Consider the following 12,762-nt stretch of genomic DNA (forward strand, 5'->3'; position numbering starts at 1 on the left):
TATTACTTTTAGAAAATTTTCACATTCCTGTTATTCTGTGCCAAATGACGAAATAATATATCCATCACATTGCCATTAACTTCTTGATCGCCGAAGCTAAATTTTCGCCGTGCGCCAGCTGATTCTATTTTCATAACAACTTGTTTTTTTTTAAATAATTCTTTTGTAAATTGCATCGACTTACTGGATAATATGTTGCTATATTTATAAAAATAGTATATAATCGACGTGTTCATCTATATGTTTTCCCAAAATAGCTAGTTATATTCAGAGAAATGATTTTTTGATTGTGACGCTTTTAATGCTGGCAAACAAGAGATTAATTGGCGAAAGTAAAAAATAAAAAAAAGTATTTGAAACAATTTAATAATAATAACAAGTAAGATATTACACGGATAATTTTCAGAATAACAAAAAATTTCTGTTTTAAAATATGGAGGAATCTCAAATTTCATCGTCTTCATCATCGTTGTCTTCATCAGTTTCGAAATTTTCACTATCATCACTTTCCGAGTCACAGAAGTCACTGTCGTAATCCTCAATACCTTCAGTTCCCGCTTCCAGCTTCAGTTTGTTGATTTTATCTGCCAAGTCTATCTTTTTTCCTTCTTTGGTTGCTTCATCGTATTCCTTTTCTTTCTTACGTTCCTTTTTGCTCTCTCCATTTTGTTTTCGAATGTATCTAAAAGTGATAAAAAATAACATAAAAACATTTTCAAATATTGAAACACTTTCTTGAGCAGAAATTAATTTCATTGGCCTGTCTGGGGACTATGTCTTATGTAAATTGTCCAAATAAGAATTCATTTAAGGTTAAACACGACGCTCGTCATATTCTACGTGTTCATAGATGGCATTAATTAATTTATTTGCCTTGAAAGAATCGAGTTTTTTTTTTACAGAGCGACACGTTTAACCTTAAACCTAATCTTTAGCCAATTTAGCCAACTAAAATGTTAAATGAGGTAAATTTAACATTCTAAAAAATGTAGAGTTGCCTCATAAACTCTTCAAATAAAAACTCCACGGTTAACAAAACATTTTCTACTTCTATTCAGTGATAGATCACAGAGCTCGGATGGCTTTGTTAGAAAACGTAGGAATAATTCTGGGCCCTGTCTTTGCGCTCGCAATTGTATATATCTAAGTCTCAAACCCTACATTATCGACAGCTTTATTGTTACCAGTGCCATCTATGAGTGACCTCTTTTTACTACTATCTAGGATATCACAGGTAGGTACCTATTTAGAGAATATAAAGTACAAATAAGAACATGGAGTTGAAAAAAAAAGAGTATATATGTTAGGATAGGAGAGCTGCACTTCCGATTTCTTGCAATTTATAGCTAAGATTTTCAATTGAATCTTGAACAGTATTTTTACAAAAAAATGGTCGCTAGTAGGAGGGGCGTTAAAATGGTCGTTAGTAGAGGGGCATTAAAATGGTCGTTAGTAGAGGGGCATTAAAATGGTTGTTAGTAGAGGGGCATTAAAATGGTCACTAGTAGAAGGGGCATTAAAATGGTCGCTAGTAGAGGGGCGTTAAAATGGTTGCTAGTAGAGAGGCGTTAAAATGGTCGCTAGTAGAGGGGTGTTAAAATGGTTGCTAGTAGAGAGGCGTTAAAATGGTCGCTAGTAGAGGGGCTTTAAAATGGTCGTCAGTAGAGGGGCATTAAAATGGTCACTAGTAGAGGGGCATTAAAATGGTCACTAGTAGAGGGGCATTAAAATGGTCGCTAGTAGAGGGGCGTTAAAATGGTTGCTAGTAGAGAGGCGTTAAAATGGTCGCTAGTAGAGGGGTGTTAAAATGGTTGCTAGTAGAGAGGCGTTAAAATGGTCGCTAGTAGAGGGGTGTTAAAATGGTTGCTAGTAGAGAGGCGTTAAAATGGTCGCTAGTAGAGGGGTGTTAAAATGGTTGCTAGTAGAGAGGCGTTAAAATGGTCACTAGTAGAGGGGTGTTAAAATGGTTGCTAGTAGAGAGGCGTTAAAATGGTCGCTAGTAGAGGGGTGTTAAAATGGTTGCTAGTAAAGAGGCGTTAAAATGGTCGCTAGTAGAGGGGTGTTAAAATGGTTGCTAGTAGAGAGGCGTTAAAATGGTGGCTAGTAGAGGGGCTTTAAAATGGTCATTAGTAGAGGGGCATTAAAATGGTCGTTAGTAGAGGGCCATTAAAATGGTCACTAGTAGAGGGGCATTAAAATGGTCGCTAGTAGAGGGGCGTTAAAATGGTTGCTAGTAGAGAGGCGTTAAAATGGTCGCTAGTAGAGGGGCGTAATGGTCGCTAGTAGAGGGACGTTAAAATGGCTTTTTTTAAACAATGAAATATAATGTGGAAGCTGACTAAATCTTAGCATCACACTTTACAGGGCATACCGTCGTCATAAGCAAAAAGGCAGCTAGGAATTTGCATATTCTGATGTAATTTTTATTATAACAGGTTGATAAACATGAAAGGTCTCATATATCAGAATGTGACTTGCAAATTCCAGGCTGCCTTTTTGCTTATGACAGCAGTATAGTTTCTTCAAAGTTTAAGATTCAATTCACTGCATGTACAATTTAATAAAAGTAGAGCAAAGGAAACAAGTTTTTGATTCACACACCTCATCAGAGTCCTCCTTTTCCTTTCTGGGAGAGCTTTAATAATTCTCGCCATTTCATCTTCCTCAGCTTGCGATTTTACAACTGGCTGAATAACCTAGGAAGAAAAAAGATTATTAAAAGCAATTACCAAGCAATGTTGAGGATAAAATTTCCCTGCTCCAATTACTGCTAAATATGCCCAAATTATTGAAGTAAGTTACAGACGAGAGATATAACTTCATAAATTATTTTTATTTTATTTCTCCATTTTATTTTATTTATTTAATTTTTTTTTTTGCACAAAAACGGCGCTGGGTAAAATTCGGTTTATGGGAGTCACTCGAATAACCGAAATTGAACTTGATTTAGACTAATTTAGGGCTGGGGAATCCGAATCTGTAAGAATTAGGTGGGGGTCGGCACTATTAACTGAGTTATAGGGTTTTGAAAATTCGTACGCGATACATAGAAACCATGTTTTATTTATCAATTATGACATAAGAAAATCAAATGAGTGACGATTTATTAGTCTCACATTTCAGAAGTGCCAACCAAAAAATAAAAAGTGAAAAAACAATTTCGGTTATTCGAGTGACTCCCATAAACCGAATTTTATTAATTTTCTCCTATTCCGCCTCACTCTTAATACGCAATATTTCACTTTCAAATAAATGGATTTAGCTTTATTAATTCAAAACATGATTTATTATGTCGGGGGAGACGGAAATATACACACTTTTAATTTTAATTTCGTTTATTAAGTCACTTACGCGATATGTCAATTAGTATGCGGCGCCGCCGAAAGCGACTATATTCATATCAAGAGTTGGATTATATTCATAATATCGTAATTCATACCTACAAAATATTTCATAGACGCTGCTGCCAACCAAAAAAAAATTAGTATTGCCATATAAAATAAATAATATTATAGTGTATAATTAATCAATATTAATATGTAAGTCAATGTATTATTTATAACAAATAATCAACATATAATTAAATTAAATAACCCGAATAACAAACAAATAGAATAAAATGTGATTAAACGTATTCCGTTTAGGTAGTTTAGGTTAGGTTAGGTTAGAACATGGAAAATAGGTATTAGAATTAAATCACAAACAAGTCTATACAAACCTAGCGTAGCCCACATACTATTTGAAAACTGGGATGTAACTCTAAAGGGGACGCGAGCAGGCGTTATTAAAGGGGCATTTTTTTGCTATAGAAAATCACAGTTAGATTAGGTTAGGTTTTATACATTAATTTAATATTTTCAAGATTTTATTTTCTTTAACTGAATTAGTTCGTAGGTAGGTACTGAACCTAACCCGAGCACTGGCTAGGTAAATAACTAGTTGTGGTATTTCCGGCAAATGTCACATTATTTTGTTTCTTTGAAATCTCGTGTGACATATCGCGTAAGTGACTTAATAAACGAAATTAAAATTAAAAGTGCGTATTTTTCCGTCTCCCCCGACATAATAAATCATGTTTTGAATTAATAAAGCTAAATCCATTTATTTGAAAGTAAAATATTGCGTATTTACCGTGAGGCGGAATTCGTAACCTTTACCCGAATTTTTTCCACGGCGCTATACAAGTCATCCAATTATTATTATTATTAATGTAGATTATGTTTGCGCCCTTGGGGTGATTTTTCACAAAAACGGCAGTCAGGCAAGGGTATTAACATTACATCTTGACGTCTTCCACAGAAAGAAAAAAAAGTATAAAAATGCAGGAAGCTTACCTCTTCAGCTTTACAGCATTTAGCACAAACTCCTTCTTTCCTGGAGCAAGGAATGCACATAGTGTGATAAGCTGCTTTAACTGATTTCTGCTCGCATCGTACACATTTCTTGGGAGCAGTCAGAGGCTTATATTTCTTGTACTTTATCTTCCAATCTATTATATCTTTGCAGCGTGAGCAGATACCACTCGGTTGAATTGAATTTATGAACTTGATCTTCACAGAATTGTCGTGCAGATCATTCCTGAACACCGTCCGATTTTGGTGCTTTTGCGCTCTTGTTCGCTTTATATTTCCTTTGCAAGAACTCATATTTATTTATATTATTTTCAATGGATCGAATACAAACACGTGCTTTGAAGTTTGAAGCAAGTGTCAAAATTTGTACATTGTACATAGAGGTAGAGAATAAATAATAAAGTACGCAGATCATAAATAAACCACTCACGCAAATCTACGGAATAAACAAAATGTCTATGGAGCGATAAGCGATATCTAAAAGAAACCACACACTAAATTATTTCACATTAAATATAATTTTCTTCTCGCGTTTTAAAATTGATTATAATAAAGAGTTAGACAAGATACTTTTTATATTAACCCTTAAAGCCTCTAACATTTTGAAATGTACTTCTCTTAGGAGGACTTTCAGAAATCTGAATTCTCGGAAAATATTTTAATTATCTTACATTTGATTTCAGAAAAATTCTCTGTTTTTGAACATATTTCAAAATAAAAATAAATACTGTTCTTGAAAGCTGATGATTAACTCTTTCAGATTTTAGTATTACAAATCAACATGCAATTAAAAGCATTAAAACTTTGAATGCAAACGAAAATAAAGTTTTTAAAGTCGCTTAGCGATGGTTTTCGTCGTGTTATTATTAATTTAAATGAACATATTTGATTAGAAAATAGGCGACATAGAATTAATTGCCACTTCGCCTTTTTTCGTTTGGTGTAAAATATTTATTTAAAAATTGTAAACCTTGACAAATATTTTCTTTATTCTTCAACTAGCTGTTGTGTACCTGGGGGTTGTGCTTAGGAGATAGACATATACCATCACGGACTTTTCTGTAGGACTTTTTAAGATATATAATTACGTACTACATTATTTTGATGTATCTCATGAGGTTTAACTAGTGTTAGCAATGTAGTGCCTGAAAATATATTTGTACCACTTGATAATAAAACGTTGACTTTTCTCTACTTTTTATAAATATAATATGCATGTAAACCTTCCGAACGAAATTCTCTAAATGATAGTTAAATTGACCCTATCAAAATCTGTTGCGTAGTTTAGAAGAACTAAGCGCAAAAAAGACATACGCGGATAGCGACTTTATTTTATACTATTTAGAGATTTTAGTATTTAAAACAAAATTAGGAGCGTTTCTGGTTATTTTTTAAAAGCAAACTGGAGGCGCGGTATTCTCTCGTTCTAAAACTTTTTAAACCATATTTTTAACCGTAATACAAAATGAGATTGCACAAGTTTTATCAAACTGTATAAGACTGGGGATATATTTTCCAAAAACATTCTCCGGAAGTTTGTTATCTGTGAAGAATATAACCATATTGGCTTAGGGTTTTTTTTAACCTTATATATCAACAACCACCAACAGCTAACATGCTGACAATTACTGGAAGGAAAGGTAAAAGTCTCTATGAAAACGATTTGTATTCACCACAGTGTAAAGCAGTGTGTGTGACACACATTGACGCGGAAATGAGGAAAGTGGATTTTAAATTTGAAATACAATGTGATCCCATTTCCGTCCTTCATCCGGAGCAACCTGCAGTGTCAAATGAATTCACATGATTAACATTATTTCACGTAAAATTCAAAACGAAATAAATAAGACGTTCATAAAAATCTCAGGAGCAGCATCGACGATCGATACTACTACTTCCAATGCCAACACTATTTTTTGAGCTTCTTTTCGAATTTCGAATGAAAAATGATTATTTGATATCTGCGGCCAATGACAATGTCTATGATATTATTTTACTACAAAATAGTATTATCTGTCAGATGTTTCGGTTTTGTGTCAGAAATGTTCAAAATTTACCGTCGGAGTTGTAAGAAGTATTGCTTGTGTGAAATTCGGTATTTATTGTAAAGAAAGCATGCGTTAATCTCATATCTTGGGAAATTATCGCATGCAGATACTTGTAAATTGTCCAGAATAGTTTTACAACGCCGATACAATCATGTTTAATACGGGAAGAATCATTGAACATGTTTTTGTTATTATCTGTACTTCCCTTCTGTTTTCTGTTGCGATTTGGACAATGCTACGTTCAGATACAAATAACGTAATTTACGTGAATCTGCAATCAACGCCTATAAGTGTAGTAAGCAAACGGTTTTTAAGTGTGGGCGTAGATACAGTTGAAATAAGCCATGGGGTGAATGATCTACATTTAACTTCCCCTAAACTGATTCAGCTCACATCCCTATTGGGAGCTGGATATATAAGACTCGGAGGCACCATGGCTGATCGATTAATATTCACAGAAAATTCAGATAATTCCATTTCTAGAGCCAATATAAAGTGCAATGGAAATTCATGCGGTGACAAAAATCTCCCTTTCTTTACTTTGAATAGTTCTGACTGGCTGCAAATAAACGATTTTTGCAACAAGACAAACTTTCGGCTGTTGTTTGATTTGAATGTTTTGCTGCGACAAGAAGGAAAATGGGATCCCACAAACGCCATTGAACTGATGAAGTTCTCACGCGACCACAACCTTGACATTGATTGGCAGTTAGGCAACGAGCCTAATTCTTTCAAACATGTTTTCAACGTCACAATATCACCTCACCAGTTAAGCAAAGATTTCCTAGTTTTGAAAAGGCTTTTGAACGAATATTTCCCCGGATCTTTACTTGTGGGACCGGACACGACTAGACCTCAGCAAAAGCGACCCAGTTGTGTGAGATATATGAAACGATTCTTGTTAACAGCGTCGAGTTTTATAGACGCCATTGCCTGGCACCAATACTATCTGAACGGACATATTGCTACTCTTGAAGACTTCTGGAATCCTGATACATTGGACCTTTTACAATTACAGATTGACACCATGTTAAGGAATATTTTGCCGTACAAGAATGGGCTGGATATGTGGTTAACAGAAACGAGCAGCGCTTACGGAGGGGGTGCTCCGGATATATCCAACACCTTCTCTAGCTCTCCCCTGTGGTTGGATAAGCTAGGGGTAGCGGCTCTCAATGGAATACAAGTAGTCGTCAGGCAGAGTCTCATCGGGGCTAATTACAGTTTGATCGATAAACAATTAAACCCGTTGCCTGATTGGTGGCTTAGCTTTTTATACAAGAGCCTCGTTGGGGAAAAGGTCATTTCTTGTTTAAAAAGTACTTCGAAATTCCAACGACTGTACTGCCACTGCGCTGCTAAAACTCTTCAACAAAACAGCAGCATGATTATTTATGGAGTTAATCTAGCAAACTCTAAAGTGGACATAACACTTGCAGGCACAGCACTCGACCTGCCGGTGAATGTGGATGAGTTTATACTAACAGCTCCACATGGAAATAGAAAATCTAAAGAAGTCTACTTGAATGGAGTTTTACTGTCTTACAACGAAGACTTTCCTAAAATTGTACCAAAGAACCTGGGTAGGGTTGGGTCGGTAAGAATGCAACCATATTCATTAGGATTTTGGGTTCTGCACAATGTCAATGTTACATTCTGTCAAAATTGAACCTATGTTTTTAGAAGGTATTATATTACCTATTACAAAACTACCGGTTTGTTTGCTACCATCTACATCTACATGCATAGAACAAAGAAGAAAACTAGAAGTGCCTTCTATATAAATTTGAATGAAAACAAATGTGCCACTAACGTTGTACCTTTTGGTTCTAGACCATGGGTGGCCAATCTTTCCAGCAGCAGGGCAGGGCAGGGAAATGAGATTTCCTTGGCTGTACTATTCCCGTACTTGTTCCCTAGTATTTCGCACTTGTACTTACTTTTACAAGTAATGGTATGCCGAAAGGAATTATTGCTCACTCAGCGCTGGATTCCTCACAATATTTGCCTAATGATTTTTCAATAATTCCGTGGGGGGGAGGGGGGGGGGTAGCTAGAGAATTCCTGTCGTAAAGTTCCCCACATTTTTTTTTCATGTCCTCTGGTGCATTTGCTTTGCGGATAATCCATATTTCGGTTAGAACACTCTTCTCAGCGTCTTGCGGTTGGCGAGTATTTTGCGTATACAGGTCGCAAAAGAAGTTCAAGACTTGAAAGACTCGCAGTACTCGCAAGAAACGCAAAACTTGCAATTTATTGATAGTTGAATCAATGTACTGAGATACTTCCATATACGAGATATTATACGAACTACGAATGTTGGAATGTTTTTTTGATGGTTTTTATGTACACTAAAAGAAAAAAAATTGTGCATATGCTCCGCGGGCCACAAATAGACACCTAGCGGCCGCAGGTTGGCCACCCTTGTTCTAAACCATTTAGCATGCGGCCTGTCCCACTTACACTTTCCTGAAATTGTATATCACCATCCTTATGGTAAAACAGTTTTGTATGAAAATATTAGGCTTATATTTGGATCATGAAACACGCCCACAAGGCACTTTTTGTGTTATTCTTTATTCTATGTCTGCATACTACATAGTTGAGTCCAGAGAATTTTGAAGGATGGCCATACTTTAAACTGGACTCAGTTTTTATCATTGGATAAACCTTTTAATTATTATTCTCTATTTTCACACTCACAAGTTTTTAAGAAAATTATTTTTCTTAACACGTTGAACGCCATTGTGGAAATGAAGAAACATTACCATTTTTAATTTGAAAAAAAAAATTACTCAGATGGCATCGGCGACCATCAAAACGTATTTCTTTTTTTTTTTTACCAAAATTTTCCATGAAAATCAAGAAAATTAACTGACGTCACCGGTGACCGTCGTGGCGCTATGGGAGAAAAATAACGATTTTCGTTACGAGGTCACCGGTGACCTACATGGCGTTCAACGTGTTAATAATGGTACGAAAGGTATCTAGAAAATAAAACAAATTTTCAAACAGTCGATTTAATTTATTAGATCAAGCGAAGAAAAATGTTATATAAAAAAACACATACATATCATAAATAATAATGTCTAATCAGCTGCAGTTTGTATATTTTTTACCTCCATTTAAAGTACAATAGAGAAGTGGTGCTAGCTGAAAATGCGGAATTGTCAAATTATGGGATTAAGAATATAAAATTTGTTAGTAAAAGTAAATACATATAAAAAAAAGCAAAATGTTTACTTTGGCAGAATTATTATCTCAATTGTATTATGCATTAAAATGTTACTTTGATATTGTATATGCAATACTAGCTTCTATTCCTTTGCAACTGATCAGATAGTTAAGCTTAAGCCTACGAACCTGCACAACAAATTAGTAGTAGTTGTACGAATGTAATTAATATGAAAAACTGTCATTTTATACTATTAAATAACAGGGGGTTAATATTGTAACTTTAGTAGGAATTGAGTGAAAAAACACTCCAAATGCACATAAATTAGTATAAATAGGATTATGGATTAATACATTGTGATGTCGATAGTTATGACACTGCCGACTGAAATACTGAATATTATTGTACTCTGTATATTCTTTACCAAAGGACAATGACAAGCCATTAAATATTCTATTAAGATAAGACACTGTATAAAGGTACACAAAATGGCAAAAAGAGATCTTATATATTATCAAAAGATATTAAATTGGCTTACCCAAGTTTGGCAGTGAAATGATAATTAAAAATGATTAAACTAACAGTGAACTATGTTTTCGTTGAAATTATCAATATTCAAACCAAATTGTAATAATTTTTAGTGATTTTTAATGAGGCTTTTAGTTTTAAAATTTATTTTTATTTTCTTTAAATAACATAAGCCAAATGAATGTTATAACAAAAGACAAAAATATTACTGAAAATAATTTTCGTTTTTTAATTCAAATGAAGACATATAACCAAAAATATTATTGATTACACTAGCGTATAAATTAATGTCTAACTTTACAAACTAACTTTAGAGTTATTTCAGAAAAATTTGTAGCATATCAAAAAAAAATGCACACAAAAACACCATGTGATAAATTATAGTACATGGTGGTGGCATATGTTTGCTCAATTTCATTTTGTTATATTTAGACCATTTAAAAAAAAATATATGATTTTAAAAATTTCAATGTCATTAAAGAATGTCCTTAATAACTATTCTTTGTTGTTCAATGCCGCTTGCACCAAAAATTAAGAACTATAATAATACGAAAATACATAATAAAATGATAAAGTCTAAAGAGTATGTTAAAATCTAAATGCATTTATTTTCTTTTTGTGGGTGTACTCGAGATTGAAAAAACTTTTAGAATTCATATACATATACGTAAGTTTATTAAATTGAGGCTTTTATAGAATTAATTTAACAAATCGACTAACCAAAGCTTTTAAAATAGTCGTGGAATATTAATATGAGTTAATATAACAAAGATTAGTACTGTAAAATTCAATGCTATCTCAAGAGAAACCTGCCTGTTCTTGTTTCATCAATGTTAATACAGTCCAGCTCAAATTTTGAGTGAGAAACATGACGCCAATTTTCTCTTGTGATTCATTATCTTAAAATTAAATTTTAAAGATATTTGGCTAACTGCACACACACACTGTAGAATTTTTCTCAAAGTTAATCCATTATGACACAAAAATCTATAAATTTTAACAAAAATTATACATTTACTCCTTTACTAATAAACATGTTTTAAAATTTACACAACTGATAAACATCACATTATTGGTTGTTTATCAGTTGTGTAAAATTTAAAACAAATTTGTTAGTAAAGCCCATGTCATCTTTTATAACTCACGAATATGTATTATTTTTTCTGTTATGTACATATTTATAGATTTGTGCCAACGAACTGTGTACCTACTTAGCATGTATTTATTTATTTATACATGTTATTATTTGAAAAATAAATTATTTTTACTCTTGTGCAATAATTAACAAATTTAGTGCAGAAACATTCATAGCATGTATATACAAATTGTGTCTAATTGTTAAATATTTACTATGTACGCCCTTAGTTTAAAATCATATTTAAATAGTTAATATTAAAACACAAAATGCCGTACACTATAGTCATTAAGGTAAGATATTCAAATAATAGTTTTGTGACTTTAAATTTAATGTTCAAAATTCAATATTTCAATTGTTAAAAATATTGGTTAACTTTTATCAAATTCATTCAGTGAATCAATTTCGATCAAATAATTATTAGATGTATGTTTAGTAAAAAATCCCAAAAATATGTATGTGATTATTTTGCACAAAAAACCTTGATTAAAAACATGTTCAAAAAACAAAATCTTTTTTCTATTATATTATTATCATTATAAAACAATTTACTCGTGAACTCTGCGATCAACACAGAAAATAAAACTAATTTGATAATTTAAACAACAATTATTATTGACGCATATAATCGCAATATTTCATAATTGGTTGGTTGGTTGACATTTTAAATTAAAACTTAGTAAACAAATGATTGTGGTATCAAGATTTAAATTTACAAAGATCATTGAAAAAACTGGCCTTCAATAATAATATACTCGATACAAACTTTTCGTTAAGCCTTTTCTATACACTTTTCCATTATTAAATATCATAATACATATGCAATTAAGGGTGGAAATTTCATGAAGAAATAATATCCAATATAAAATATTCTATCTGTCTGGATCGAGCTTCTTGTATACGAATTCGATAACTTTTCGATTAGAGAATATTTCTTTGTGAATTCCATTCCATTTTTAAATCTAGTTTTAAAGATGTTAAAAATCTAAAAAGTGTAAATATTAAATGCGTCATGTTTTTATTTATCAAATGTTATTAATTTAGTTCAGATTCTTCATCTCTTGTTTGACGCAACTCTTGAATGCATCCCATCCCTCGTTCTTGGAAGAGGACTGTAACAATATTTTAAAGAATATTAACAGAGAATTCAAAGAAAAAGATCGGAGAAGAATGGTTAGGGACAGGAGTCAGTGGATAGCTAAAAGGAAGCTAGGAATTTGAAAGTCACATTCTGATATACGACGGCCTATGTGGTCACAAATCCCGGTGAGCAAATAAAATTTATTTGATTAATTTGCATTATTTCAGAATTTAATCATTTAAAATAATATATGCTATATTTGCGGCACGTTCCAGAGTGGAAGATACTTTCGGTGTCAGAGCCTTACCCCTTGATTCGCCTTTTTGCTTAACCTCTCAGACATAGAATTTTATTTATTATGTGTCCCTTTGAGAACTGTCAGAATGTGATAATTTTTGTGTTATTTACGAATTTTACTAAAAGCTTCATAACTCACGTTTTGG

At 32.9% G+C, this 12,762-nt stretch overlaps 3 protein-coding genes across 5 annotated transcripts in view; 1 reads left to right on the forward strand and 2 right to left on the reverse strand.

Annotated features, from left to right (window-relative positions):
- Positions 1 to 347: 347 nt before the first annotated feature.
- Positions 348 to 4,720, reverse strand: LOC149417341 (uncharacterized protein C9orf85 homolog). The gene is made up of 3 exons (XM_089640225.1): positions 4,335 to 4,720; positions 2,602 to 2,696; positions 348 to 682 (listed from the first exon to the last, which is right to left on the reverse strand). The coding sequence occupies exons 1-3, from the start codon at positions 4,644 to 4,646 to the stop codon at positions 445 to 447; spliced, it is 645 nt and encodes a 214-aa protein (XP_089496351.1). The 5' UTR covers positions 4,647 to 4,720; the 3' UTR covers positions 348 to 444.
- Positions 4,721 to 6,357: 1,637 nt separating this feature from the next.
- On the forward strand, positions 6,358 to 8,407 carry LOC149417342 (heparanase). The gene has a single exon (XM_089640224.1). It carries the CDS (start codon positions 6,552 to 6,554, stop codon positions 8,067 to 8,069), a length of 1,518 nt encoding a protein of 505 aa, XP_089496350.1. The 5' UTR covers positions 6,358 to 6,551; the 3' UTR covers positions 8,070 to 8,407.
- A 63-nt stretch (positions 8,408 to 8,470) lies between these two features.
- Positions 8,471 to 12,762, reverse strand: part of MICU3 (Mitochondrial calcium uptake 3) — a 223,592-nt gene continuing 219,300 nt past the window's right edge. For all 3 annotated transcript variants that reach the window (XM_089640227.1, XM_089640226.1, XM_089640228.1), the window contains one exon: positions 8,471 to 12,350. In XM_089640227.1, the coding sequence (XP_089496353.1) occupies positions 12,279 to 12,350 (72 nt within the window). In that variant the 3' untranslated portion in view covers positions 8,471 to 12,278. The remainder of the gene's footprint in view (positions 12,351 to 12,762) is intronic.

This window comes from Hesperophylax consimilis, chromosome 15 (assembly GCF_061612785.1).
Source record: "Hesperophylax consimilis isolate HC1 chromosome 15, BYU_Hcon_1.0, whole genome shotgun sequence".
In the NCBI taxonomy this organism is placed as follows: Eukaryota; Metazoa; Arthropoda; class Insecta; order Trichoptera; family Limnephilidae; genus Hesperophylax; species Hesperophylax consimilis.

What these genes read in the sequence shown, in the direction of transcription:
- LOC149417341 (XM_089640225.1), bottom strand. Translation starts at nt 4,646, where the DNA reads ATGAGTTCTTGCAAAGGAAATATAAAGCGAACAAGAGCGCAAAAGCAC. An exon ending in AATGCTGTAAAGCTGAAGAG is followed by an intron (nt 2,697 to 4,334) that starts GTAAGCTTCCTG and finishes TTTTCTTCCTAG; the next exon opens with GTTATTCAGCCAGTTGTAAA. An exon ending in AAAAGGAGGACTCTGATGAG is followed by an intron (nt 683 to 2,601) that starts GTGTGTGAATCA and finishes TATCACTTTTAG; the next exon opens with ATACATTCGAAAACAAAATG.
- LOC149417342 (XM_089640224.1), top strand. Translation starts at nt 6,552, where the DNA reads ATGTTTAATACGGGAAGAATCATTGAACATGTTTTTGTTATTATCTGT.